At 41.4% G+C, this 25,479-nt stretch overlaps 1 protein-coding gene across 1 annotated transcript in view; it reads right to left on the reverse strand.

Moving 5' to 3' along the window:
* Positions 1 to 278: 278 nt before the first annotated feature.
* The window catches only part of LOC120047505 (5-hydroxytryptamine receptor 4-like), a 33,117-nt gene continuing 7,916 nt past the window's right edge, over positions 279 to 25,479 (reverse strand). Inside the window, exons 3-4 of the mRNA XM_038993036.1 lie at positions 13,367 to 13,520; positions 279 to 857 (exon numbers count right to left, since the gene is read on the reverse strand). Coding sequence (XP_038848964.1) covers positions 279 to 857; positions 13,367 to 13,520 — 733 coding nt within the window. The remainder of the gene's footprint in view (positions 858 to 13,366; positions 13,521 to 25,479) is intronic.

Genomic DNA, 25,479 nt, shown 5'->3' on the forward strand with positions numbered 1-25,479 from the left:
CGGGAAAGCAAACAGTCTATTGTACAGTAGATGGTAATCTGTGTAAAGTAATAAAGTCATATGTCACTCAGGTCCTGGAACATGGTGGGAATGTTATGGCAGGTGCATGGTGGTCATGTAAGCTACAGTTCATCCACCTGCCTAAGACCCCATTCCTTACCATTGGAAACAACATATTAATAACAAAATCTCAAGCTGAGGCAAACATCATCTGAAGAGTATCTGTGGGCTGTAGAGAGTTAGAGAGTGGCTCTCGGGTACGTAGGTAAGGAGGGCACTTACTTGAGCACATGTGTGGAGCCGTTGATCTGTGTGGCCGAGCAGGGGGGCCCTGGCCCTAGTATGGATGGCCGCCTGACGCTGTAACGCTTTCTCCCACAGCAGAGGATGATGAGGAAGGCACGGCGGAAGGACTTGTTCAAGAAGGCATAGAGAATGGGATTGAGCATGGAGTTAATGTAACCCAGCCACAGGAACGCTGCCCACAGCTGGTCGGGCACTGTATAGCTTATGAAGGGGTCCACCACGTTTGTGATGAAGAAGGGGGCCCAGCACAGGCAGAAACAGCCCATGATGATGCACAGAGTCTTGGCCGCCTTGGTCTCCGTACGCATGCGGTGGTTGCGCTGGTGGTCGGCGCTGTCTGCCGAGGCGGCAGCGCCCCCTGCCCGCTGCAGCACGCCGATTTGTCGTGCGTGCGCCCGTGCAGTCACATAGATACGCTGGTAGGCCAGTACCATCAGAACCAGAGGGATGTAGAAGGCCACCACGGAACACGTCAGAGCGTAGGGCTTGTTGACCATGAAGACACACGCCGTCGAGTTGGCTGCATCCCCGCTGAACTTCCGTTCCTCTATCTACCAAGGGGTTGGGATGTGGTAACACCACACATATCATACACACACACACACACACACACACACACACACACACACACACACACACACACACACACACACACACACACACACACACACACACACACACAGAAGAAAAACACATACATACATAGTTAGTGTGTCAGTTCATGGAACTTTAGTTTCACAAATACAGTACAGTAATAATTCTGAGAACAGGTGTATGATATGACAAGTTGATATGGATGAGGACAATACCGTTCAATGACAAATTGTGGCAATTAATTATTTCCATGGTAAGAGGATGAGCTTGTCAGGGTAGTCCACCATTTTACAGTGGAGTCCTGTAGGCTACTGATGATTAAGTTGATTTTCTAAACAATGAAACTTAAGTATGAGTGCAATGATGAACAGTGCACAAACCAATCTCCAATCAATGCTCTTTCCTGAGCAGACTGACTAGGTTCAGACTGGGAAAGAAGAGGTTCTCTGAACTGATCATTCATCACTGTCTTCTATCGGCACCCTGCCAGAACCTCGGGCCACTGTCACATCACATCTGTGCCTACTGCCTACGAATCCAAAGCGTTTTGCGCTCTGTCAGGAGAAAATAAATGACACTATGATCGGAAGATATACGCAACGCATATTTTAATTTTTTATCAACAGGAACTACATCTGCATTGGGGAGGCAGCTTTGACTGGGCTAGCGTCCTACCCACTGGGCACACACTTGTTGAATCAACGTTGTTAACACATCATTTCAATGACATTACATTGAACCAACGTGGAATAGATGTTGAATTGACGTCTGAGCCCAGTCGGTAACATATTAGCTAGTCCTGGCTCAGGAGGCAATATTGAATAAATAATATTGGTCTATCTGTTAAAACGTGTAATATTCATCTGTATGCAGACGCCACTGTTATGTATATCATCGCCCCAACTGTTGACCAGGCTATGTCAGACCTGCAATCTGAACTTGTTATCTTACAGAAAGCCCTGGTTGGTTTAAAACTTGTACTTAATGTGGGCAAGAGTAAATACATGTTGTTCTCTAATTCTAGCAAAAATGTTTCAAATGGACTACATATTTATTCATTGGGTGGTTCTCCCATCAAATCGGGTCCCTAACTATAAATATCTGGGCATTTGGATTGACAAAGATTTCATGTTTAAAAAACATACGTATGAGCTAGTTAAAAAGATAAGATCTAAAGTGGGCTTACTTTTTAGAAATAGATCTCGCCTCTCCCTAAATGTTGGTACTCAGGGCACCATTGTGAATTAGGCTCCCCTGAAAAGCAAAAAATATATATACATTTGATATCAAACCACGAATTAGCTTCTCCGAGGGGACCTGTCAGAAGATCTGGCCATTTGCCTCATGTACTCAACTTCTTTCACAGCTTGTTGTTTATTTGTTTATACATGCATTAGTATATCGACTGGGCCCTCTCGTTTGATGAAGCTTTGGCAGAGATACTAACGACTGAGCCTGGAGATGTGTTTCTGCTTGACCTACTGATTTGCTGAGTCTCATTTCTAGGTATATAGTTGTGGTCACTTGCAATGTGTAGACCTATATACACTCAGTGTACAAAACATTAGGAACATCTTCCTAATATTGTGCTGCATCCCCTTTTGCCCTCAGAACCGCCTCAATTCATCGGGGCATGGACTCTACAAGGTGTCAAAAGTGTTTCACAAGGATGCCTCCCCATGTTGACTCCAATACTTCCCACAGTTGTGTCTAGTTGTTTGGATGTCCTTTGGGTGGTGGACCATTCTTGATACACACAGAAAACTGTTGCGCGTTAAAAAAAAATGCACCGTTGCAATTCTTGACACACTCAAACCAGTGCTCCTGGCACCTACTACCATACACTGTTCAAAGTCACTTAAAATGCAAGTTCACCTAAAAATACTTCTTGGCCCTTTATAACACTTGCCTAGTCATTTGTCAGTACCACAGATAGTTTTTAGGTCCATTGTTTGATTATTTAGACGTAGGTAATAAGCTGATTCTACTCCCGCCTTACCGATAGAAACCCCATACAACTTCAAAGTCCATCATAAGTACCTCCCAAACACACTGCTCTGGACTCCCTTGACCGCAATAGTCCTTGTAATGACTTTCTTGGCACAATTCTTCGGTTTGAGCCGGAGTATACGGAGGCTGAGTTGTTCCATTTGTGGGCTGACCAAGAGAAAAGAGCTAGAGAGGGACAGGAGCGAACAAATGTTCCGGAAACACAGGCTCTTCCCAGAACGCACGGTGACTGATGTGTCAGTTGAGGGAGATACCTACTGTACCTTTTACCAACAGACAGTGAATGTCTGGGCTGTCCAGAATGGGACCATCGTGTTCCGAGAACGGAGGAGGTAGAACATCAGACTGGCGATGCAGCAGAAGATGGTGCATACGTAACTAAACACTCCGATTTCTTGTCTATCATCAATAGTGTGTTGAAGAATTTCTTCAGAATGCCGAGGATCAACTGGAAACAACGTGCCACACCTGACGGTCCAAATAGGAAGCTCTCTGAAGAGTAAATGTTTTGGCTAATATTACTTACAGGATATTTATATTACTCCCTAAGATGAAAATAAATAGCCTACCTAATGGCACCTTTCCAACTATATTTTCAAGTATCCTGCCTACATCCGATAATGTCATTGGCTACTGTAGTCCCCTTCAAGTTTGTCAGACAATGATGACACGCTGGCTAGGTCAACAGTGTCTAGAACGAGTGGATGTGCGCTATAGAAATAGAATGTGATGGGACGCGCACCTCCCAATCTGGGTCTACAAAAACAATCATTTATATTACCAAACATTGTAAGAAGTATAACGTCAATAGTGGTAGTAGAGAAGAACATGTTGCTTGCGGCTGCCAGTCTATATTTCATACCAATAATATCCTAATCAGCCTGTAAACCCACACACGAGAGGAAGAAAAACAGCCTCACCTGACCACTAACACTGTTTGAACAATGAGTTGGCTATACAGTCTTCAAGTATACAAGACCAAGAGAGCCATCAAGTCGATAGCATTGCGGAAGGTAGCCTTTCGGTTAAAGTTTTGGGCCAGTAACCAAAACGTTGATGATTCGAATCCCCGAGCCGACAAGGTGAATAATCTGTATATGTGCCCATGATCAAGGCACTTAATCCAAACTGCTACTCGCTCTGGAATATGCTAAATGATCCCTGAGCCTGTTATATTTATGTTTCACAGGCCTAGGCCTATTTATTTTCCTGATTGTTGTATATAACATTTGTATGTATTTATTTTCTGTCTCTCTAGAGTAGACAATACAGACTGCTCTCTTATCGGATCACCCTGGAGTGGATGCTGAGGGGATAACATCTAGGTTGAGGCCAACGACGGGTACTCCCAGCCATTGTGGTGGCAACAGTTACATCTAACTACTCTGACCCCAACAGTAGCTACATTGGATCCCAGGAAAGTTGAGGAGTGTGGGGTTATGTCAAACACACGGAAGATCCCAATTGCATACTCTTTGCGTCCTGTCTCCTTCTCAAAACACATTGGGTGAGAAAGCCAGAAGACCTCTGGCTTTCTCATCCAATGTGTTTAGAAAAGGAGACGAGGAGAGGATGTGAGAAGATCTTCCCGCAGAATCCTACTCATTACTCCATGTGCTGGCTCACGCCTGGGAGGCGTGACCTACCCAGGCGCCCGACGCCTCCCAGGCGCCCGGGCCAGATTAATCAAATCCCCTCATTGAATAGAGCGGGTGTTCCCATTCAAGACAATGATGGCATAATGGGTGGACTACCGGCCATTGTGAGTGTACCCATAGGAGCAAAACAGTAAGTAAAAGCATAAAGTAAAAGGAGGAAGTGTACCCATCAATCTGTGCTGTGATTACAACAAAATACATTCCATTGCATGAGCCACATCAGTTAGCAACATCTGAATGAACATTCTACATTACCATGGAAATTATGGCATCATGCACGGCAAGCGGTACCGATGTGCCAAGTCTGGAACCCACAGTACCCTGAACAGCTTCTACCCCCAAGCCATAAGAATGCTATATAGTAAACAAAATAACTACACAGACTATCTGCATTAACCATTTTTGCACCAACATTTTCACTCATCACATACGCTGCTGTTACTGTTTATTACACATTATTCCTAGTTATACGTACATATCTACTTATACGTACATATCTATATAAGCAAGTTATCATTATTCATTGTGTATTTATTATTAATTGTATTATTATGTGTTACTTTTATATTATCTATTACTTTTATGTTATCTATTCTCTATTTTCTCTCTCTCTAAATTGTTGGGAAGGGCCCTTAAGTAAGAATTTCACTGTTAGTCTCCACCTGTTGTTAATGAAACATGTGACAAATAAAATAAAATACCAGGCAAGTCTACCCATGAGTTGACCAGCCAAAATGCCAGGGTTAGAGGTTTGTAAGCCTGTTCTATTCATTCTGATTTCTATGCCCATGAGCTAACCGGATTGAATACACCTGTGAGGTAGAGAATGTTGCTGTTCCAGGTGGTCTATATGGCCAAAAGTATGTGGACACCACTTCAAATTCGTGGATTTAGCTATTTCAGCCCCACCCATTGCTGACAGGTGTGTAAAATCCAGCACACAGCAATGCAATCTCCATGGACAAACATTGGCAGTAGAATGGCCAGTACTGAAGAGCTCAAGGACTTTCAACGAGACACCGTCATAGGATGCCATCTTTCCAACAAGTCAGTTCGTCAAATTTCTGTCCTGCTAGAGCACCATGGACAATTGTAAGTGCTGTTATTGTGAAGTGGAAACATCTAGGAGCAACAACGGCACAGTCGTGAAGTGGTAGGCCATAGAAGCTCACAGAATGGACCGCTGAGTGCTGAACCGCATACCGTGTAAAAATCGTCTGCCCTTGGTTGCAACACTCACTACCGAGTTCCAAACTGCCTCTAGAAGCAACATCTGCACAAGAACTGTTCGTCGGGAGCTTCATGAAATGGGTTTAGCCACACACAAGCCTAAGATCACCTGATGCGCAATGCAAAGCATCGGCTGGAGAGGTGTAAAGCTCGCCGCCATTGGACTCTGGAGCAGTGGAAACGCATTCTCCGGAGTGATGAATCACGCTTCACCATCTGGCAGTCCGACGGACAAATCTGGGTTTGGCGGATGCCAGGAGAATGCAACCTGCCTCAATGAACAGTGCCAACTGTAAAGTTTGGTGGAGGAGGAATAATGGTCTGGGGCAGTTTATGGTTCGGGCTCTTAGTTCCAGTGAAGGGAAATCTTAACGCTACAGCATACAATGACATTCTAAACAATTCTGTGCTTCCAACTTTGTGGCACCAGCTTGGGGAAGGCCCTTTCCTGTTTCAGCATGACAATTACCCGTGCACAAAACAAGGTCCACTCAGAAATGGTTTGTCGAGATCGGTGTAGAATAACTTGAGTGGTCTGCACAGAGCCCTAAACTCAACTCCATCGAACGCCTTTGGGATGAATTGGAACACCGGCTGCGAGCCAGGCCTCATCGCCCAAATCAATGAGTAGGTGTGTCCAAACGTTTGACTGGTACTGTACACATACTCAACAATGGACCAAATATGATGATTAGTAAACACAATGTTGAGATAATCTTAAAGCCAGGCAACACAGGCAAAAAACTGTGATGTTGCTTCCATCTGTCAATTTTCTGATTTTGGGATATTTTGCAACTATAACTTCCATACTTTCATAAAATGTAAAAATAAATCGGCAATAATGTATATAAATATTTTATTCTTATAATTTTATCCCAACTCCGTCAAACTACACCTACCATAAATGTCGTTCTTGATAGCATGTTTCATGTATAACTTCAACTGCTATTTTTACAACTCTCCATGTTGAATCATATCATTCAAAAGCTTGTTTTCCAGAGCATATAGTCCATACACGTCTATATTCTTTGTAGACATAGGGCTGAAAGATTATTATTATTATTATTTATTATTTTTTTTATAAAAAAAAAAAATACATTTATTTTATTCATAATACAAAAATCAACTTACATTGCTACATCAAACATGTCTAGCAAACCAAACACAGGTATTAACAATGCTCAAACATACAAAAAATATAAATACAAATAAAATACAAAAAATAAACAATTTAAGTGCAATTATATTCACTCTGAAAATATCTTATTATAATGATTCATGAAGATGTTATTCTTGTTGTTATTCACTAGGGTTAGTGTTTTAATAAGATAATTAAATTCAATCAGAAAAATTGGTAATTTTGGTATAGAATTTTGGAGAGAAAAAATTGTGTATAAAGTATTTGGCAACAAGAATAAAAAATTTTACAATCATTTCAGTGGTTTTGCTTTCATTGCAATAGTAACATATTATATATTTTATGTTAAAATTATAGGCAGTGTTCATAATGTTAAATAAGTACTTTGCAAGGTTTTCCCAAAATTCTGACACAAATTTACATTCAAAGAACAAGTGAGACAGATTCTCACCTTCTTTTTCACAGAAAACGCAGATATCATCAATAGCCACAAATTTGGAAATCATAGAATTACATGGATATATCTTATGTAAAATTATGAAGTGCACTTCCTTAACTTTGTTTGGTGTACAGTATTTGTAAGGCCTTAACCATGCATTTTTCCAGACAATGTTAGGAATAAGCATGTTCCAGAAAAACTTTCCTCTCAGTGTAAGTTGGTTTTGTGAATGAAGAATTTGTCTTATATATTTATTACAACAAGATTTCTCAAGTAAGCTCACGCCTTCCAATCTGAGTTCTGGATAAACTTTGTGATCATTCCCAAAATTAAGATGACTTTTCATAAGTGTAGTTAGACCACTGGGAACGGCTTTGATCACAGAAATAAACTCTCTGAAAGGTATTGGAAACTCTTTCAATGTTATAAATTGTTCATATGTGAGAATATTAAGTCAATATTCCTCTCATGCCAGCTGGGGTAGAACAATGACTTATTCCTTACAGTTATGTCTGAATTATTCCACAAAAGAGCTTTATGAGGGGGAAAATTGTACAGGAAACATATTTTCCAGGCCAGTAAAGCTTGTTGGTGAAACCTAGCCAATTTAGGAATATCTTTCAGGAATATAATTACATTTCAGTAAAAATTGAAGACCTCACAATTTATTAAACACATTATTTGGAATGAAATACCATATTGAATCAGACATTGAAAAACATTTTTTCAACCAGTTTATCTTGAAAGTGTTATTTATGTCAACAAAATCCAACACTTCTAGACCGCCTTCAGCTCTTGTTAGAAAGGACATATTTTTTTAGTTTGTGAGACTTATTTTTCCAGATGAAGTCAAGGAAGGTCTTATTGATCTCTTTACAAGTAGCTGGATTTACACATAACGATAATGAGGGGTACACAAAACGAGACAGTCCCTCTGCCTTGGACAGAAGTACTCTCCCAAGTATAGAAAGATCTCTTTGTAGCCAATTATTCAATATATTTGTAGTTCTCTTAATTTTAGGAGAGAAATTCAAATGTTGTCTGAGGCTGAAAGATTAGTAATTTCCTGACAGCCGATTTGTTACTGGCATTTACAGGCCCTTTCCGGTAACCTGATTGGTTAAAATGCCTCATGTGCCGCGCAGCACTTCCTTGTTTGAAAATATCTCCCGCGAAGAATCAACGTAAAGAGAGACAAAATGATCTCGAAGAATATACATACAGTATGGGAATAAAAATAGACGATCTCAGTTAGCCAATGCGAGAAAAGCATTGAATGAAAGAAAACATTTGCCTGATCCGCCGATCGAGGCAGTGGCAGTACAGGTGCTGGAGGAAAAGGAGGTCGCCCGCAGCAGCGCGTTGAGACGCAAATTAGTTGTGATGAAGATGACAACTAGCAGCGATCAACCAGACAGCAGTCTCAAATAAACCAACTTGCACATGATTTGATTTGCCCTAAGTGTCTAAACACTTAACTGACAATCACCATAGACTTCACCAACTAGTGATTCTGTAATTATGTCATGATAGAATGCGCAGACTGAAGGTGATCGTGATGCATTTAGGAGGAGTGTTTACACTTCTTCCAGGCTGCAGGAGTGCTCCAGGGGAGATGTGGCATTTGATATGAATGTGAGGATGGTTCTTCTCTAGCCTATGAACTTGGACTTGGTTATGCAGCTCTAAAGAAAATAAGCAAAGTCCTAGGGATTCCTTCCTTTCTTCTCAGCTCAGAGACATAACAGGAGAATGACGGGTAAATAAAAAAGGGAGAGTAGCCCATTATTGTCAGTGACTTGCTGTGTATAAATACTATTTATTTCCTTGCTCCAGAAAATGTATTCAAAGTTAACAAAACAGAGTGATATGAAAACAGCCATACAATGAGACTGTCACATAGGCCTACAGTGTCATAGGGCTGTAGCCTTTACATAAAGGAAATACATGCTGATATGCTAATATTTACATAGGGCAACATGCTGATATTTAGCACTGCAGTTATGTCTGTAATGTCAACAGACATAATAAGTGCTCCCCCCCCCCCATTTTAGTTGCAGAGATTCAGAGAGGGCTACAGTCAATGGAGAGTGCTGCAAATATAATTAAAAGAGCAATATACGCAGATATAGACCCAGGCATAGCAGAGTTGCTGAAGGAGGATGAGGATGCCATCATAGACATTCATGTATCCTTCGATGGCCCTTGGCACAAGAGAGGATTCACTTCCAACTACGGGATAGGTGTGTGCATTGGTGCTGGTACCAGCGAACCATAGAAAATGGTGAAGCTCCACCCTGTCACAAAAACCTTGGAGGCCATACATTTTTTAACAGAGAGGTTGCACAGAAAATGGTACCTGTATATTACAGGATGTCAAACGATAACGTCCTCAAAAGAATGTAGCACGGAGGAACCCAGAATGCAAATGAATGGCTGAACTCTGTAATATGGTCGCGATGCCCCAAAACTGTGTTGGGCAAAAGCCGCATTGACGGAGCAGCCAGTATTGCAGTAGCCACGTTCAACGAGGGAGCCACTGCTATACCAAATGTGATGAAGAAATTGTGGCTTGTCAGCACTTTGGTGAAACTGGAGCAATCAGAGAGGAGTTGTGAGAGCTGATGCTGCTTCAATGGAGCGTGCCAAGCGTAGGCGCAGGTCCCATGACATAGTCAAGAAAGTAAAGCGTCAACAGCAACAACTCAAAGAGGGCCTTACATATGGGGCAGGCATAGCTGATTAATGTTCTGCACATTTCAACAGCCATACAAAATCATTGTATGTGACAAATTGAGCAAAGTAATATGAGAATTTGCCCAAAAATACATATTTGCTGAACAGGCCAGCATTCAAAGCATATTCTCTATTGCTTGAAACAAATGTATTAAACGTGCTAATGTATTTGTAAAAGGTATGTTTGATGTTTATTTGTCAGTTTAGAAGTGATATATGAATAAGAGTTTAATTCATGTGACGTAAATGGTCATGTTTATGGAAAGTACATTTTAATTGCATTAACCTATCTTTATAGGCAATCGGTCATGGAGAGGGCACGACAAAGTCTATTCCCCCCCACGAAACTAAAAAGATTTGGCATGGGTCCTCAGATCCTCAAAAGGTTCTATAGCTGCGACAACGAGAGGATCCTGACTGGTTGCATCACTGCCTGGTACAGCAATTGCTCGGCCTCCGACCGCAAGGCACTACATAGGGTAGTGCGTACAGCCCAGTACATCACTGGGGCTAAGCTGCCTGCCATCCAAGATCTCTACACCAGACGGTGTCAGAGGAAGGCCCTAAAAATTGTCAAAGACCCCAGCCACCCCAGTCATAGACTGTTCTCTCTACTACCGCATGGCAAGTGGTACCGGAGTGCCAAGTCTAGGACAAAAAGGCTTCTCAACAGTTTTTACCACCAAGCCATAAGACTCCTGAACAGGTAATCAAATTGCTACCCAAACTATTTGCATTGTGTGCCCTCCCAACCCCTCTTTTACACTGCTGCTACTCTCTGTTTATCATATATGCATAGTCACTTTAACTATACATTCATGTACATACTACCTCAATTGGCCTGACCAACCAGTGCCTCCGCACATTGGCTAACCGGGCTATCTGCATTGTGTCCCGCCACCCACCACCATATATGCATAGTCACTTTAACCATATCTACATTTACATACTACCTCAATCAGCCCGACTACTCTCGCTACTGTTATAGCCTCGCTACTGTATATAGCCTTGCTACTGTTATTTTTCACTGTCTTTTTACTGTTGATTTTTTTTCTTTACTTACCTATTGTTCACCTAATACCTTTTTTGCAGACTTTTACAGAGGCTCTTTTAGATATCTTGTCATCGTTTTGATTTTAAGTGTCATTTTATGTGTAAATATATGCAAAATATGCATCCATCATACATGTGAAGTGTTTTAAAAATAATTCCATGAAATTACAATATTTTGAATAACTGATCTGTAAAAGTCTGACCATTGAGTGTCTTATCACAATAAAACAACAAAAAACAGTCTGCCTTGAAGCTATGTGTTGAAAAACAGATTAGCGTAATATGCAAATTAGTGCATATTTAAGGACGGCTTGACTCATTTGCATATTTAAATTTTACAATAAATAAAACATGTAATACAATAATATCTTGTATGTATACTTTCAACTGGTAAAGTTTCAGTCTGATGAGAGTAAAGAAATAAAAAAATCCCTATTAGCCTGTGGTGCCTGGCCTTAAATCAGAGTTCATGCCTGAAAAGTATTATTAGAATGAGAGATACAGTGGCAAGAAATAGTATGTGAACCCTTTGGAAATACCTGGATTTCTGCATAATTTCGTCATAAAATTTGATCTGATCTTCATCTAGGTCACAACAATAGACAAATACAGTTTGCTTAAACTAATAACACACAAACAGTTATACGTATACAGTATGTCTTTATTGAACACACCGTGTAAATATTCACAGTGCAGGGTGGGGAAAGTATGTGAACCCTTGGATTTAATAACTGGTTGACCCTCCTTTGGCAGCAATAACCTCAACCAAACATTTTCTGTAGTTGCGGATCAGACCTGCACAACGGTCAGGAGGAATTTTGTAACATTCCTCTTTATCAAACTGTTTCAGTTCAGCAATATCCCTGGGATGTCTGGTGTGAACTACTCTCTTGAGGTCATGCCACAGCATCTCAATCGGGTTGAGGTCAGGACTCTGACTGGGCCACTCCAGAAGGCGTATTTTCTTCTGTTGAAGCCATTCTGTTGCTGATTTACTTCTGTGTTTTGGGTCGTTGTCCTGTTGCATCACTCAACTTCTGTTGAGCTTCAATTGGTGCACAGATAGCCTATATTCTCCTGCAAAATGTCTTGATAAACTTGGGAGTTCATTTTTCCGTCGATGATAGCAAGCTGTCCAGGTTCTGAGGCAGCAAAGCAGCCCCAAACCATGATGCTCCCTTCACCATACTTTACAGTTGGGATGTGATTTTGATGTTGATGTGCTGTGTCTTTTTTTCTCCACACATAGTGTTGTGTGTTCCTTCCAAACAACTCCACTGTAGTTTCATCTGTCCACAGAACATTTTGCCAGTAGCGCTGTGGAACATCCAGGTGCACTTTTGCAAACTTTTTTGGGACAGCAGTGGCTTTTTCCTGTTTAGTGTTTTATGCATCGTAGACTCGTCCACAGAGATGTTAGCATGTTCCAGAGATTTCTGTAAATCTTTAGCTGACACTTTAGGATTCGTCTTAATCTCATTGAGCATTCTGCGCTGTGCTCTTGCAGTCATCTTTGCAGGACGGCCACTCCTAGCAAGAGTAGCAACAGTGCTGAACATGTCCTCCGATTAAACAAATCTAAAGTTCTTCCAGAGAAACATAAGCTTAGCGCTCATGACTATTCATGACTATAATAAGTTACCGACTCTCTACCCATGCTTTTCATTACATCAGTCTTTCCCCCGGTCCATTTGTTTTGGGTTGGTATATAGTAGAATTGGGTCTGACATTTCAATCCAGACTCCCTGCTGTTTCGTTTTAGCATTACTATCACACAGTATCATTCAGCCAATGCCTTTCATTGAGCTTTCACTTACTGCCATTGTTTTATTATGAGCAGTAGCGGGAGATTGGACGACAAAATGCGTTCAGATTGGACGACATGCTTATTACGTACTCAGTATCCTATCCTAGACACAGACTAAAGCAAGTCTGAAAAGGTGATAGCCTGAAACAGCTTTACACATATCCTACAGCACGTTGACCAGATATACACTAAAACCCTTTTGGTTGCGTGGAGGTGTTTCTTTGTCTCATTGACATCCTATGGAATTAGTTATGATATACATGTAGGTAGCACATTAAACAAAACACTTAATGTGGTTTCATATAAAGTTCAATTTGATCCTGTTCCACTGAATGGTTTATCAAATATCTAAAGTGTTTATGCACATTGACACAGACAAATGTGTTATTACTCACCAAATGGTCTATTCCGATACTGTTCCATCCTAGCATTATGGGTAGGAAGGATATAAAGGTGGGGATTACCCAGCATCCTCCTAACATAAGAGCCACTCTCAGTGGTGTCATCTTATTCCTGTAGACCAGTGGCTGGCAGCAGATGGCATAGTACCTGTAGAATGAGAGGAAACACTATTATAAGAGATGGGGTAGAGGGAACTACAGGGCATTTAGAAAGTATTCAGACCCCTTGACTTTTTCCACTTTTTGTTACGTTACAGCCTTATTCTAAAATTGATTAAATTGTTGTTGTTTTTTCTCATCAATCTACACACAATACCCCATAATGACAAAGCAATTTTAGCAAATGTATAAAAAAAAAACTGAAATATCACATTTACATAAGTATTCAGACCCTTTATTTTCAGGTCTCTCCAGAGATGTTAGATTGGGTCCGGGCTCTGGCTGGGCCAATCAAGGACAATCAGAAAATTGTCCGGAAGCCACTCCTGCGTTATCTTGGCTGTGTGCTTCGGGTCGTTGTCCTGTTGGAAGGTGAACCTTCGCCCCAGTCTGAGGTCCTGAGCGCTCTGGAGCAGGTTTTCATCAAGGATGTATCTGTATTTTAAACCGTTCATCTTTCCCTCGATCCTGACTAGTCTACTAGTCCTTGCCACTGAAAAACTTCCCCACAGCATGATGCTGCTGCCACCACCACACTTCAACATAGGTATAGTGCCAGGTTTCCTCCAGACATGACGCTTGGCATTCAGGCCAAAGAGTTCAATCTTGGTTCCATCAGACCAGAGAATCTTGTTCATGCCTTTTGGCAAACTGAAAGCGGGCTGTTGTGCCTTTTACGGAGTAGTGGCTTCTGTCTGGCCACTCTACCATAAAGGCCTGATCGGTGGAGTGCTGCAGAGATGGTTGTCCTTCTGGTAGGTTCCTTCATCTTCACAGAGGAACTCTGGAGCTCTGTCAGAGGGACCATCGGGTTCTTGATCACCTCCCTGACCAAGGCCATTCTCCTCCGATTGCTCAGTTTGGCCGGGCTGCCAGCTCTAGGAAGAGTCATGGTGGTTCCAAACTTCTTCCATTTAAGAATGATGGAGGCCACTGTGTTCTTGGGGACCTTCAATGCCACAAAAATGTTTTGGTACCCTTCCCCAGATCTGTGCCTCGACACAATCCTGTCTTGGAGTTCTACGGACAATTCCTTCGACCTTGTGGTTTGGTTTTTGCTCTGACATACACTGTCAACTGTGGGACCTTATATAGACAGGTTTGTGCCTTTCCAAATCATGTCCAATCAATTGCATTTACCACAGGTGGAGTCCAATCAAGTTGTAGAAACATCTCAAGGATGCTGTTGGAAAAGGGAAGGGGTCTGAATACTTTCCGAATGCACTGTATATACTGCATGATTACATTCAGCTCAAGCTTTTCTTTCATTACACAAAATGCTGTTCAACAAGTGTATCTTTCATGTGATACAAGTGTATCTTTCATCACTTTGTCGAAAAATACATTATCCTTGTGATAAAGACAGATGAAAGGTATATTTGTGATCCCAAAAGGTTTGATGGTGCTATCTAAAGTCTTTTTGACATGTTAAGAGCATACTGTACCTGAGAGTTTTGCTTTATCTCTGACATTCTAGACATCAAAGCTCTCTACCTCTCTGCCGGGAAAGTGCTATTAGAGGGAAAGTGCTATGATCATTAAATTATTTGCAACAAGAATTTGGTTTCTAAAATCCCTGAAATGTCTTCAGCCACAGATTGCTACTTGGCCTGGCTGTACCCTCTGTCTGTAGAGATTGAGAGGTTAACCCTACCTGATGTCCCAGAGACCTCGAATTTGGACTTCCTTTTGCTCTTTAATGGACTTCAGGTTACAACATGACCACATGTCAAAGCTCTCAGATGTTATTGCTTTATGATTGATTTTTAACTGATCGTTGACATATGACAGTTTAATGAATTCCTATTTCACTAAATAAAAAACACTGAGATGGATCATTCCTTGCATATGTTGGCACAATTTCACCGTGTAATATTTGCCCCACTGGATGGGGTTCAGCTCAAACATCACATGAATACCCAACCGGGTCACGGGGTGGCCACCCAGTCGGTAGGCCTATGGATGAGCAGCTTGTCACGTAGACTTTGATGTAGGCTCTAGAGTGGTAAACCTCTCCCTCTCTGACTAGCTAGTCTGGGTACCAGTCTCTTTAGCTAACGTTCCACTCCTTGCCACTCATGTAATTCGCCAAACAGACGGATTTACGGCATAGTTGCTGATTGGCAGTTGGAAACATGACAACGTAATGGAACATAGGCTGCACACAAGATTAGAATTTTAAGAATAACAACAAACAATACCGTTACGACCCGGCGAGGTAATTCCCTTGAGAGAAGGCGGTGTCAATGCAAGATCATGTTGTTCAACGTGGCTAGAGAGGACTCCATAATGAAAGAGAGAAATAATGATATGGAAAATATTAGACTACAAGAATCAATCGAGCTGAGTTTGCTTCAGTTGTGTCCCGTTGATAAGAAAACAAATGCAAAACTTGCACCTGTCATCATTTGCACATCATTTATGCTGATCATCAGGATTTGCTTAACTTTTTACAATTTTGTTATGCTCATTTCAGTTATATTATTTGTTCCTCCTCTCTTATTAAATGGAATCCAGACAGGCTACTTTAGAGAGAATTAGAGAACTCACACACACACCCCTAAAAGGACCCATCAATCTTTATTTTATTGAACTTTTATTTAAGTCAGTTAAGAACAAATTCTTATTTACAATGACGGCCAACCCCGGCCAAACCCTAACCCGGATGACGCTGGGTCAATTGCGCCGCCTTATGGGACTCCCAATCACGGCCAGTTGTGATACAGCCTGGAATCAAACCAGGGTCTGTAGTGACGCCTCTAGCACTGAGACGCAGTGCCTTAGACCGCTGCAATCCTGTCTCCGAGCTCTACGGACAATTCATTCAACATCAAAGCTTGGTTTTTAATCTGACATGCACTGTCAACTGTGGGACCTTATCTGTGTGCCTTTCCAAATCATGTCCAATCAATTTAATTTACCACAGGTGGACTACAAGGATGATCAATGGAAACAGGATGTATCTGAGCTCAATTTCAAGTCTCATAACAAAGGGTCTGAATATTTATGAAAATAAGGTATATCTTTTTTAATATAATAAATTAGCAAAAAATTCAAAAAAACAATTTTCGCTTTGTCATTATGGGGTATTGTGTGTAGATTGCTGAGGAAATTGTTTTATTTAATCCATTTTTTTCAGCTGCAGGGACTGTGAGACTAGTCAGGATCAAGGCAAAGATGAACGGAGCAAAGTACAGAGAGATCATTGATGAAAACCTGCTCCAGAGCACTCAGGACCTCAGACTGGGCGAAGGTTCACCTTCCAACAAGACAACGACCCTAAGCACACAGCCAAGACAACGCAGGAGTGGCTTCAGGACAAGTCTCTGAATGTCCTTGAGTGGCCCAGCCAGAGCCCGGACTTGAACTCGATCGAACATCTCTTGAGAGATCTGAAAATGGCTGTGCAGCAACGCTCTCCATCCAACCTGACAGAGCTTGAGAGGAACTGCAGACAAGAATGGGAGAAACTCCCCCAAATACAGGTGTGCCAAGCTTGTCGCATCATACCCAAGATAACTCAAGGTTATAATCGCTACCAAAGTACTGAGTAAAGGGTCTGAATACTTATGTAAATGTCATATTTCAGTTTTATTTTAAAATAAATTAGCAAAAAATTCTAAAAATCAGTTTTTGCTTTGTCATTATGGGATATTGTTTGTAGATTGATGAGGGGAAAAAGTATTTAATCAATTTTAGAATAAGGCTGTAACCTAACAGAAGTCAAGGGGTCTGAATACTTTCTGAAGACACTGTATATATACAGTTCAAGTAGGAAGTTTACATACACTTGGAGTCATTAAAAATATTTTTTCAACCACTCCACACATATCTTGTTAACAAACTATAGTTTTGGCAAGTTGGTTAGGACATGTACTTTGTCCATGACACAATTATTTTTTCCAACAATTGTTTTCAGACAGATTATTTCACTTATAATTCACTGTATCACAATTCCAGTGGGTCAGAAGTGTACATACAGTAAGTTGACTGTGCCTTTAAACAGCTTGGAAAATTCCAGAAAATTATGTCATGGCTTTAGAAGCTTCTGATAGTCTAATTGACATCCTTTGAGTCAATTGGAGGTGTACCTGTGGATGTATTGCAAGGCCTACTTTCAAACAGAGCCTCTTTACTTGATAATGGAAAAATCTAAAGAAATCAGCCAAGACCTCAGAAAAAAAATAGTTGACCTTCACAAGTCTGGTTCATCATTGGGAGCAATTTCCAAATGCTTGAAGGTACCACGTTCATCTGTACAAACAATAGTACGCAAGTATAAACACCATGGGACCACGCAGCCGTCATACCGCTCAGGAAGGAGACGCATTCTGTCTCCTAGAGATTAACGTACTTTGGTGAGAAAAGTGGAAATCAATCCCAGAACAACAGCAAAGGACCTTGTGAAGATGCTGGAGGAAACAGGTGAAAAGGTATCTATATACAAAGTAAAACGAGTCCTATATCGACATAACCTGAAAGGCCGCTCAGCAAGGAAGAAGCCACTGCTCCAAAACCCCCATAAAAAAAGACAGACTACGGTTTGCAACTGCACATGGGGACAGAGATCGTACTTTTTGGAGAAATGTCCTCTGGTCTAAAGAAACAAAAATAGAACTGTTTGGCCATAATGACCATCGTTATGTTTGGAGGAAAAAGGGGGAAGCTTGCAAGCCGAAGAACACCATCCCAACGGTGAAGCACGGGGGTGGCAGCATCATGTTGTGGGGGTGCTTTGCTGCAGGAGAGACTGGTGCACTTCACAAAATAGATGGGTACATGAGGAAGGACAATTATGTGGTTATATTGAAGCAACAAATCTCAGACATCAGTCAGGAAGTTAAAGCTTGGTCGCAAATGGGTCATCCAAATGGACAATGACCCCAAGCATACTTCCAAAGTTGTGGCAAAATGACTTAAGGACAACAAAGTCAAGGTATTGTACTGGCCATCACAAAGCCCTGACCTCAATCCTATAGAACATTTGTGGGTAGAACTGAAAAAGCATGTGCGAGCAAGGAGGCCTAGAAACCTGACTCACTTACACCAGCTCTGTCAAGAGGAATGGGCCAAAATTCACCCAACTTATTGTGGGAAGCTTGTGGAAGGCTACCCGAAACGTTTGACCCATGTTAAACAATTGAAAGGCAATGCTACCAAATACCAATTGAGTGTATGTAAACCTCTGACCCACTGGGAATGTGATGAAAGAAATAAAAGCTGAAATAAATAATTCTCTCTACTATTATTCTAATATTTCACATTCTTAAAATAAAGTGGTGATCCTAACTGACCTAAGACAGGGATTTTTTACTAGGATTAAATGTCAGGAATTGTGAAAAACTGAGTTTAAATGTATTTGGCTAAGATATATGTAAACTTCCGACTTCAACTGTGTGTGTGTGTATATATATATATATATATATATATATATATATCTATTTGAGGAAATAAGCACTTTGCTCTTGTGTGCTGGATATAAAATAGGATACAGCATTCACAACGAATTGGTGGGAAAGTTTGAATGGCAGTCCGCTCCGACGTCTTCTGGTAGGAACGGCCTGCCAGGTAGGATGCAATCCAAGAGTGCGCAGAGTCTGAGACACCCAGCACTGAGAGGGTGGAGAGGAGGATCTGATGGTTCACAGTGTCGAAGGCAGCAGATTTTTATTTTCGTTTAACCTTTATTTAACTAGACAAGTCACTTAAGAACAAATTATTATTTTAAAATGACGGCCAACCCCAGCCAAACCCTCCCCTCACCCGGACGACGCTGGGCCAATTGTGCGCCGCCCTATGGGACTCCCGATCACGGCCAGGTTGTGATACAGCCCAGGTTCGAACCAGGGTCTGTAGTGAGGCCTCTAGCACTGAAATGCAATGCCTTAGACTGCTGTGCCACTTGGGAGCCTGGATAGATCTAGGGAGGATGAGAACAGAGGATAGAGATATAGATTTGGCAGTGCGGAGAGCACCCGTGATACAGAGAAGAGCAGTCTCGGTTGAGTGACCCGTCTTGAAGCCTGACTGGTTAGGGTCATGAAGTTAATTCTGATAGAGATAGCAAGAGAGTTGGTCAGAGACAGCACACTCAAGTGTTTTGGAAAGAAAATAAATAAGTGATACCAGTCTGTACTACTGTCCCCTGTCTTCTGAGCTGAATATTCCGAGGCCACAGGCTCCCCACAGTCAATCAGTTCTTCCATCCCTGGGCATTATTCAGTCTCTCTCTCTCTCTCTCTCATCCTGCTCTGGCCAAACACCATTGCTGTAGTCGCTCACCCCTCGGCTTGGTGAGATATTCCTGGCATGTGTTCATCACACCCTGATTTTGTCCTGGCAAAACTGGGGCCTACTGTAAGGGATCACAATACACAGGTCTCTCTGTCTCACTGTGCCACAGCATTGCCCGCTGCAGCCCATTGCAGCCCGCCACATCTTCAAGGCACTACTATATTTACTCTCACTCTCATTGTTGATTTGACTCTGTCACCCTGAAGTTGTTTTCATGACTCAGAGGGGTGTTAGTGAGGTCATTTCATATTTCATTGGAAGTGAACTGAACTGGAGCCACCAACTGTTCACAACATAAATACATGAGCAGACCACCTGATTGGTCCGTCCGATGCACAAATCTGACACATCTGAAAAAATGTTTACCCAGAGTTCTATGCAGCATCTTACCTCAGTTTTGTACTAGGATGCTTTTTATGTGCCTGGCCTGTGTCTCTTGAGTAATGAGTACAATATGGCTCTGAAACAGCATGACTGTATTAATAAAATGTTTGTGAGTCTAGGTTAGATGGAGCATGGCTGTATGTGTGCACTGTGCTGCTTTTCGTCTCACCTAGCCAAAACCCGGCCTGTGTGTCAGAGGGCCAGAGGCACAGCAGCAGTGTGGATTGTTGACAGCAGCTGGCTTATTGAGCTCACTTTGGCAACCAATAGCTACTTATAGGACATATAACAGAGCCTCAATGGAAAACAGATGGGACCAACAAACCAGGCACATAAACTTGAATTACATGTGATCCATGTGATCAAGTTTGCTGCAGTAAGTAGTCAAGTTGGAGTTTAATTTAAGAGACAGGAATGAACAGTAAAAAATGAAATAAAAAATCCTCACTCCTCGGATGGCTGCGTTTAATGACGGAGAAATGAAAAGTGTGACCAATCTGCATGTGAAATTAGGGAGCACAACATGCTTCACTTCTCCCCTTCATCCTAAATGCCGGTTGTCAATGTTTCAACGATCCATCATTCATTTAAAATGCTCCTTCATGTCTTAAGCTTGGATGGAAAACGGAATTATAGGAAGATGTGTAAAACTAAATTCCAAGCTCTGCTGGCACCACACAAATGTATACTGAACAAAAATATAAACACAACATTTCAAAGAGTTTACGGAGTTACAGTTCATATGAGGAAATCTGTCAATTTAAATAAATTCATTAGGCCCCAATCTATGGATTTCACATGACTGGGAATACAGATATGCATCTGTTGGTCACAGACACCTTAAAAAAAAATGGGTCTCACAATGGGCCTCAGGATCTCGTCACTATGTTTTTGTGCATTCAAATTGCCATCGATAAAATTCAATTGTGTTCGTTGTCCGTAGCTTATGCCTGGTCCTACCATAACCCCACCGCCACCTTGTTCACAACGTTGACATCAGCAAATTGCTCGCCCACATGAAACCATACACATGGTCTGCGGTTGTGAGGCCGGTTGGACGTACTGGCAAATTCTCTAAAATGACGTTGGAGGCGGCTTATGGTAGAGAAATCAACATTAAATTCTCTGTCAACAGCTTTGGTGGACATTCCTGCAGTCAGCATGCCAATTTCACGCTCCCTCAAAACTTGAGACATCTGTGGCATTGTGTTGTGTGACAAAACTGCACATTTAGAGTAGCATTTTATTGTTCCCAGCACAAGGTGCACATGTGTAATGGTAATGTTGTTTAATCAGCTTCTTGATATGTCACACCTGTCAGGTGGATAGATTATCTTGGCAAAGGATAAATGCTCACTAACAGAGGTGTAAACGTATGGAACATTTCTGTGATCTTTTATTTCGGCTCATGAAACATGGGACCAACACTTAACATGTTGCCTTTATATTTATGTTTAGTAAATGTTGTGGAGAAATTAACCTGAAGGCAAATGAAAAGCAGACATCTGTGCTGTACGAGCAGAGACCAAAGCGCTAGCTATGAACATTTTATTTAAACTCTCTTCTATGAACGAGAAACAGATTGTCCGTTCAGGGTCACTGCGCTCTCTTGCCCTTTTTAAACGTACCACTCTTAGTAAAACATAATTGCTCATGTAGCCTTTCTATTGTGCTGATCTGATATATACAGTTGAAGTCGGAAGTTTACATACACATTAGCCAAATATATTTAAACTCAGTTTTTCACAATTCCTGACATTTAATCCTAGTAAAAATTCCCTGTCTTAGGTCAGTTAGGATCACCAGGCCAATTGGAGAACAACAAAATGACTTTCGGCTACAACGCATGTAAACACACTATGTAAACACACTATGCTTTCTAAATCAGTTTAACTGCAGAATAGAATTTGAACATTTAAGGCTTGAGGGGCAGATTGGAAATATGAGAGGAGAGAGAGACGTGTTTTAAACCCTTTTAAAGGAAAGGACATAGCTAATATTGTTTTACGCGATAACTAAGTGACGCCCAAAGAACTGCCATTTCTGTTGCATTTTTCTTACGCATAAAGATTTGTGAAATGGCCAAAATGAGTCTGTTTCTCTTTTCTGGCAAGACTCATGATTGTCTAAACTGGCTGGTAGCAGTCCTGGCTTACTGGAACTTCCCCTGGTGCTTGCAGCTTGACGCACGCAAGTAATAATCCACACACTAGAGTTGTGCAATATACAGGAGAGCTTACTTCACTTCACTGAGGGATGAAATGATGAATAAACGGAACCGTCCCACGTCACAACATTCATTCTCAAATAATGAATTCCACCATTCACCTTAAACACATTTCCTTTTCGTATACACTCTTGTCTCTATGGAATGGTGTGTACTCTCAATAAAACGTCTCTAGAATATGGCCAGCAAAATTCCATCTGCCATTAACATTAATTGAAGAGCTCTCAGTGGGTTAAACTTAAAAGCCATCTCTTCTCTGGGGAGAAGTGGAGAGCAAGAGAGAGAGAAAGAGAAAGAGAAAGACACACTCAGAAGAAAAGGCCCTTTTCATGCAAAATACTCTCTCTCTCTCTTCTCTCTCTGTCCTACTGTCTGACCCTTTGACCCCAGTAAGAACCATTCCAGAAACCGGGAACATTACCAGAACATTACCTAAGATGTCCATTAAATTAGTTAGGTTTTATATAACATTAGGATTAACCATCCCAAAAACAAACATTTTCAAAAATGTGTTCTCATTAGGTTTCCAGGTAATGTAATAACACAATATACCAGTAATGTTCTTAGAACATATTGCTGCAACAAAATTAGGGAGCAATAGAAGTGGTTCTGAGGAAATATTACATCAACGTTCTGCTAATGTTGATGGATATGTTATTCAAAGCACCCATAACAACAAGCAGGAAATATTCCTACAATGGTCTCATAAAGTTATAGTGTGACATTATGACATGATGGTTCCAATAACGTCCCCTAAACATACTTCAGCAATAAAACGTTAGAGCAATAGAAGTTGTTCTAAAAAAACATTCCTGGAATATTCAGCTAATGTTGATGGAGATAGTACCGCTAACACCAATAACAACAAACAAGAAGCGACGACTAAACAGTGGTAGGCCTGATTACCGACAACGATGAGACAGCCTATAGGGAGGAGGTCAGAGACCTGGCAGTGTGGTGCCAGGACAACAACCTCTCCCTCCATGTGAGCAAGAGGAGCTGATTGTGGACTACAGGAAAAGGCGGGCCGAACCTTTCCCCATTAACATCGACATGGCTGTAGTGGAGCAGGTTGAGAGTTTCAAGTTCCTTGGTGTCCACATCACCAACGAACTATCATGGTCCAAACACACCATTACAGTTGTGATAAGGGCACGACAACACCTTTTCCCCCTCAGGAGACTGAAAAGATTTGGCATGGGTCCCCAGATCCCCCAAAACTTTACAGCTGCACCATCGAGAGCATCCTGACTGATTGCATCACTGCCTGGTATGGCAACTGACTGTAAGGCGCTACAGAGGGTAGTGCGTTGTCCAGCATATCACTGGGGCCAAGCTTCCTGCCATCCAGGACCTATATACCAGGCGGTGTCAGAGGAAAGCCAATAAAATTGTCAAATTCTCCAGTCACCCAAGTCATAGACTGTTCTCTCTGCTACCACACGGCAAGCGGTATTGGAGCGCCAAGTCTAGGACCAAAAGGCTCCTTAACAGCTTCTACCCCCAAGCCATAAGACTGCTGAACAATTAATCAAATGGCCACCGGACTATTTACATTGAACCCCATTTGTTTTTACACTGCTGCTACCCGCTATGTATTATCTATGCATAGTCACTTTACCCCTACCTACATGTACAAATTACCTCGACTAACCTGTACCCCCCTCGCACATTGACTCGGTACCGGTACCTCCTGTATATAGCCTCGTTAGTGTTATTTTATTGTGTTACTTTATTATTTTTTACTTTAGTTTATTTGGTTAATATTTTTTTAACTCTTTCTCGAACTGGATTGTTGGTTAAGGGCTTGTAAGTAAGCATTTCACGGTAAGGTTGTATTCGCCGCATGTGACAAATAAAGTTTGATTTGATTTTTAAAAAGTTGCGTTAGACAGGATTACCAACACTTACTGACCAGCTCAACCAAACAGAAGCGTGCTATATGGCAGACCAATCCAAACTCATCTCTCAGCATGTCCAGCTTACTCATTATCTCAGCCAATCATGGCTAGCGGGAAGGTTTCTGTTTTTTTCTGTGGCTAAACCAACTAGGCTCGTAATTTAATAATTTTATTTGTATTTACAGATGGCATACACGTTTGTTATTCAGGCACATGAACTTTCACATGTTTAAGAAGGCATTTCTGCCCCAAAAAAAACGCATTTTGATGAAGAAAAAAAAAGTTAAAACGGCTATCCTGTGAAGTAGTGACCAGCGACATATGCGCCTAGTTTCTTGAAACGGGTCACATTTGTGTCGGCATAGGCAGACGTTGCAATTGGAGGATGCATTTTAAGGATATTCTATAATGATATTTAATAGGCTACATCTGTCGATACAAACTGTCATGACTGTCCTGTGAGGATCACAATGGGTCAGATCAGCTTGGCAATGACTGACAATAACCAGACCTTCTCTCACCCACAGAAAGGGGGAGGAGAGGACTGGGCCGGTTTGACAGTTCGCACCGTGTTGTAAATTACAGGAGAAGGGTGGGCTCTTTCTCACCCTTTAGTGTCAACAAAGGAATGCCTTTGTTTCACAGATAGAGTTTCAAATGGAAAAACTAACACGGTTAAAACACGGTTAAAAGTGGATACTGGAACAATATTTCTAACATAACAATGTGGGGAATGTTCAGTGAGGAACTATAGAAAAAAATGAATGTCACATGGGTTTTCATTTTGTGATGTCATTAAAATTGCATGGACGAAAACTGTATCTTGGAAAGTATATCCCCTTTATCTGTCAAGTTTCCATCCAATACATTGGGCATATAATATGACAAATTATGAAAGTAGTTTTGTTAAGATATGAATGTGATTTTTTTCTCCTATTAACTGTTTATAGTAAGTAGCCACGCCCTGAATGTGGTCAGGGAGGGTGTCAGACCGACGTAACAATCCCCTTTTGACGAGAGTGCATAAAAAGCATTGCCAACGAAGTTAACGTCCGACCAGGAAACATGAGGTGTTAGCTACATGTTTGAAATGGTTGGAACTTTGAACCTTAACACGTTGTGAAGAAATAAACTCACCTTCT

The sequence above is a fragment of the Salvelinus namaycush genome, chromosome 5 (assembly GCF_016432855.1).
Source record: "Salvelinus namaycush isolate Seneca chromosome 5, SaNama_1.0, whole genome shotgun sequence".
NCBI classification, from domain to species: Eukaryota; Metazoa; Chordata; class Actinopteri; order Salmoniformes; family Salmonidae; genus Salvelinus; species Salvelinus namaycush.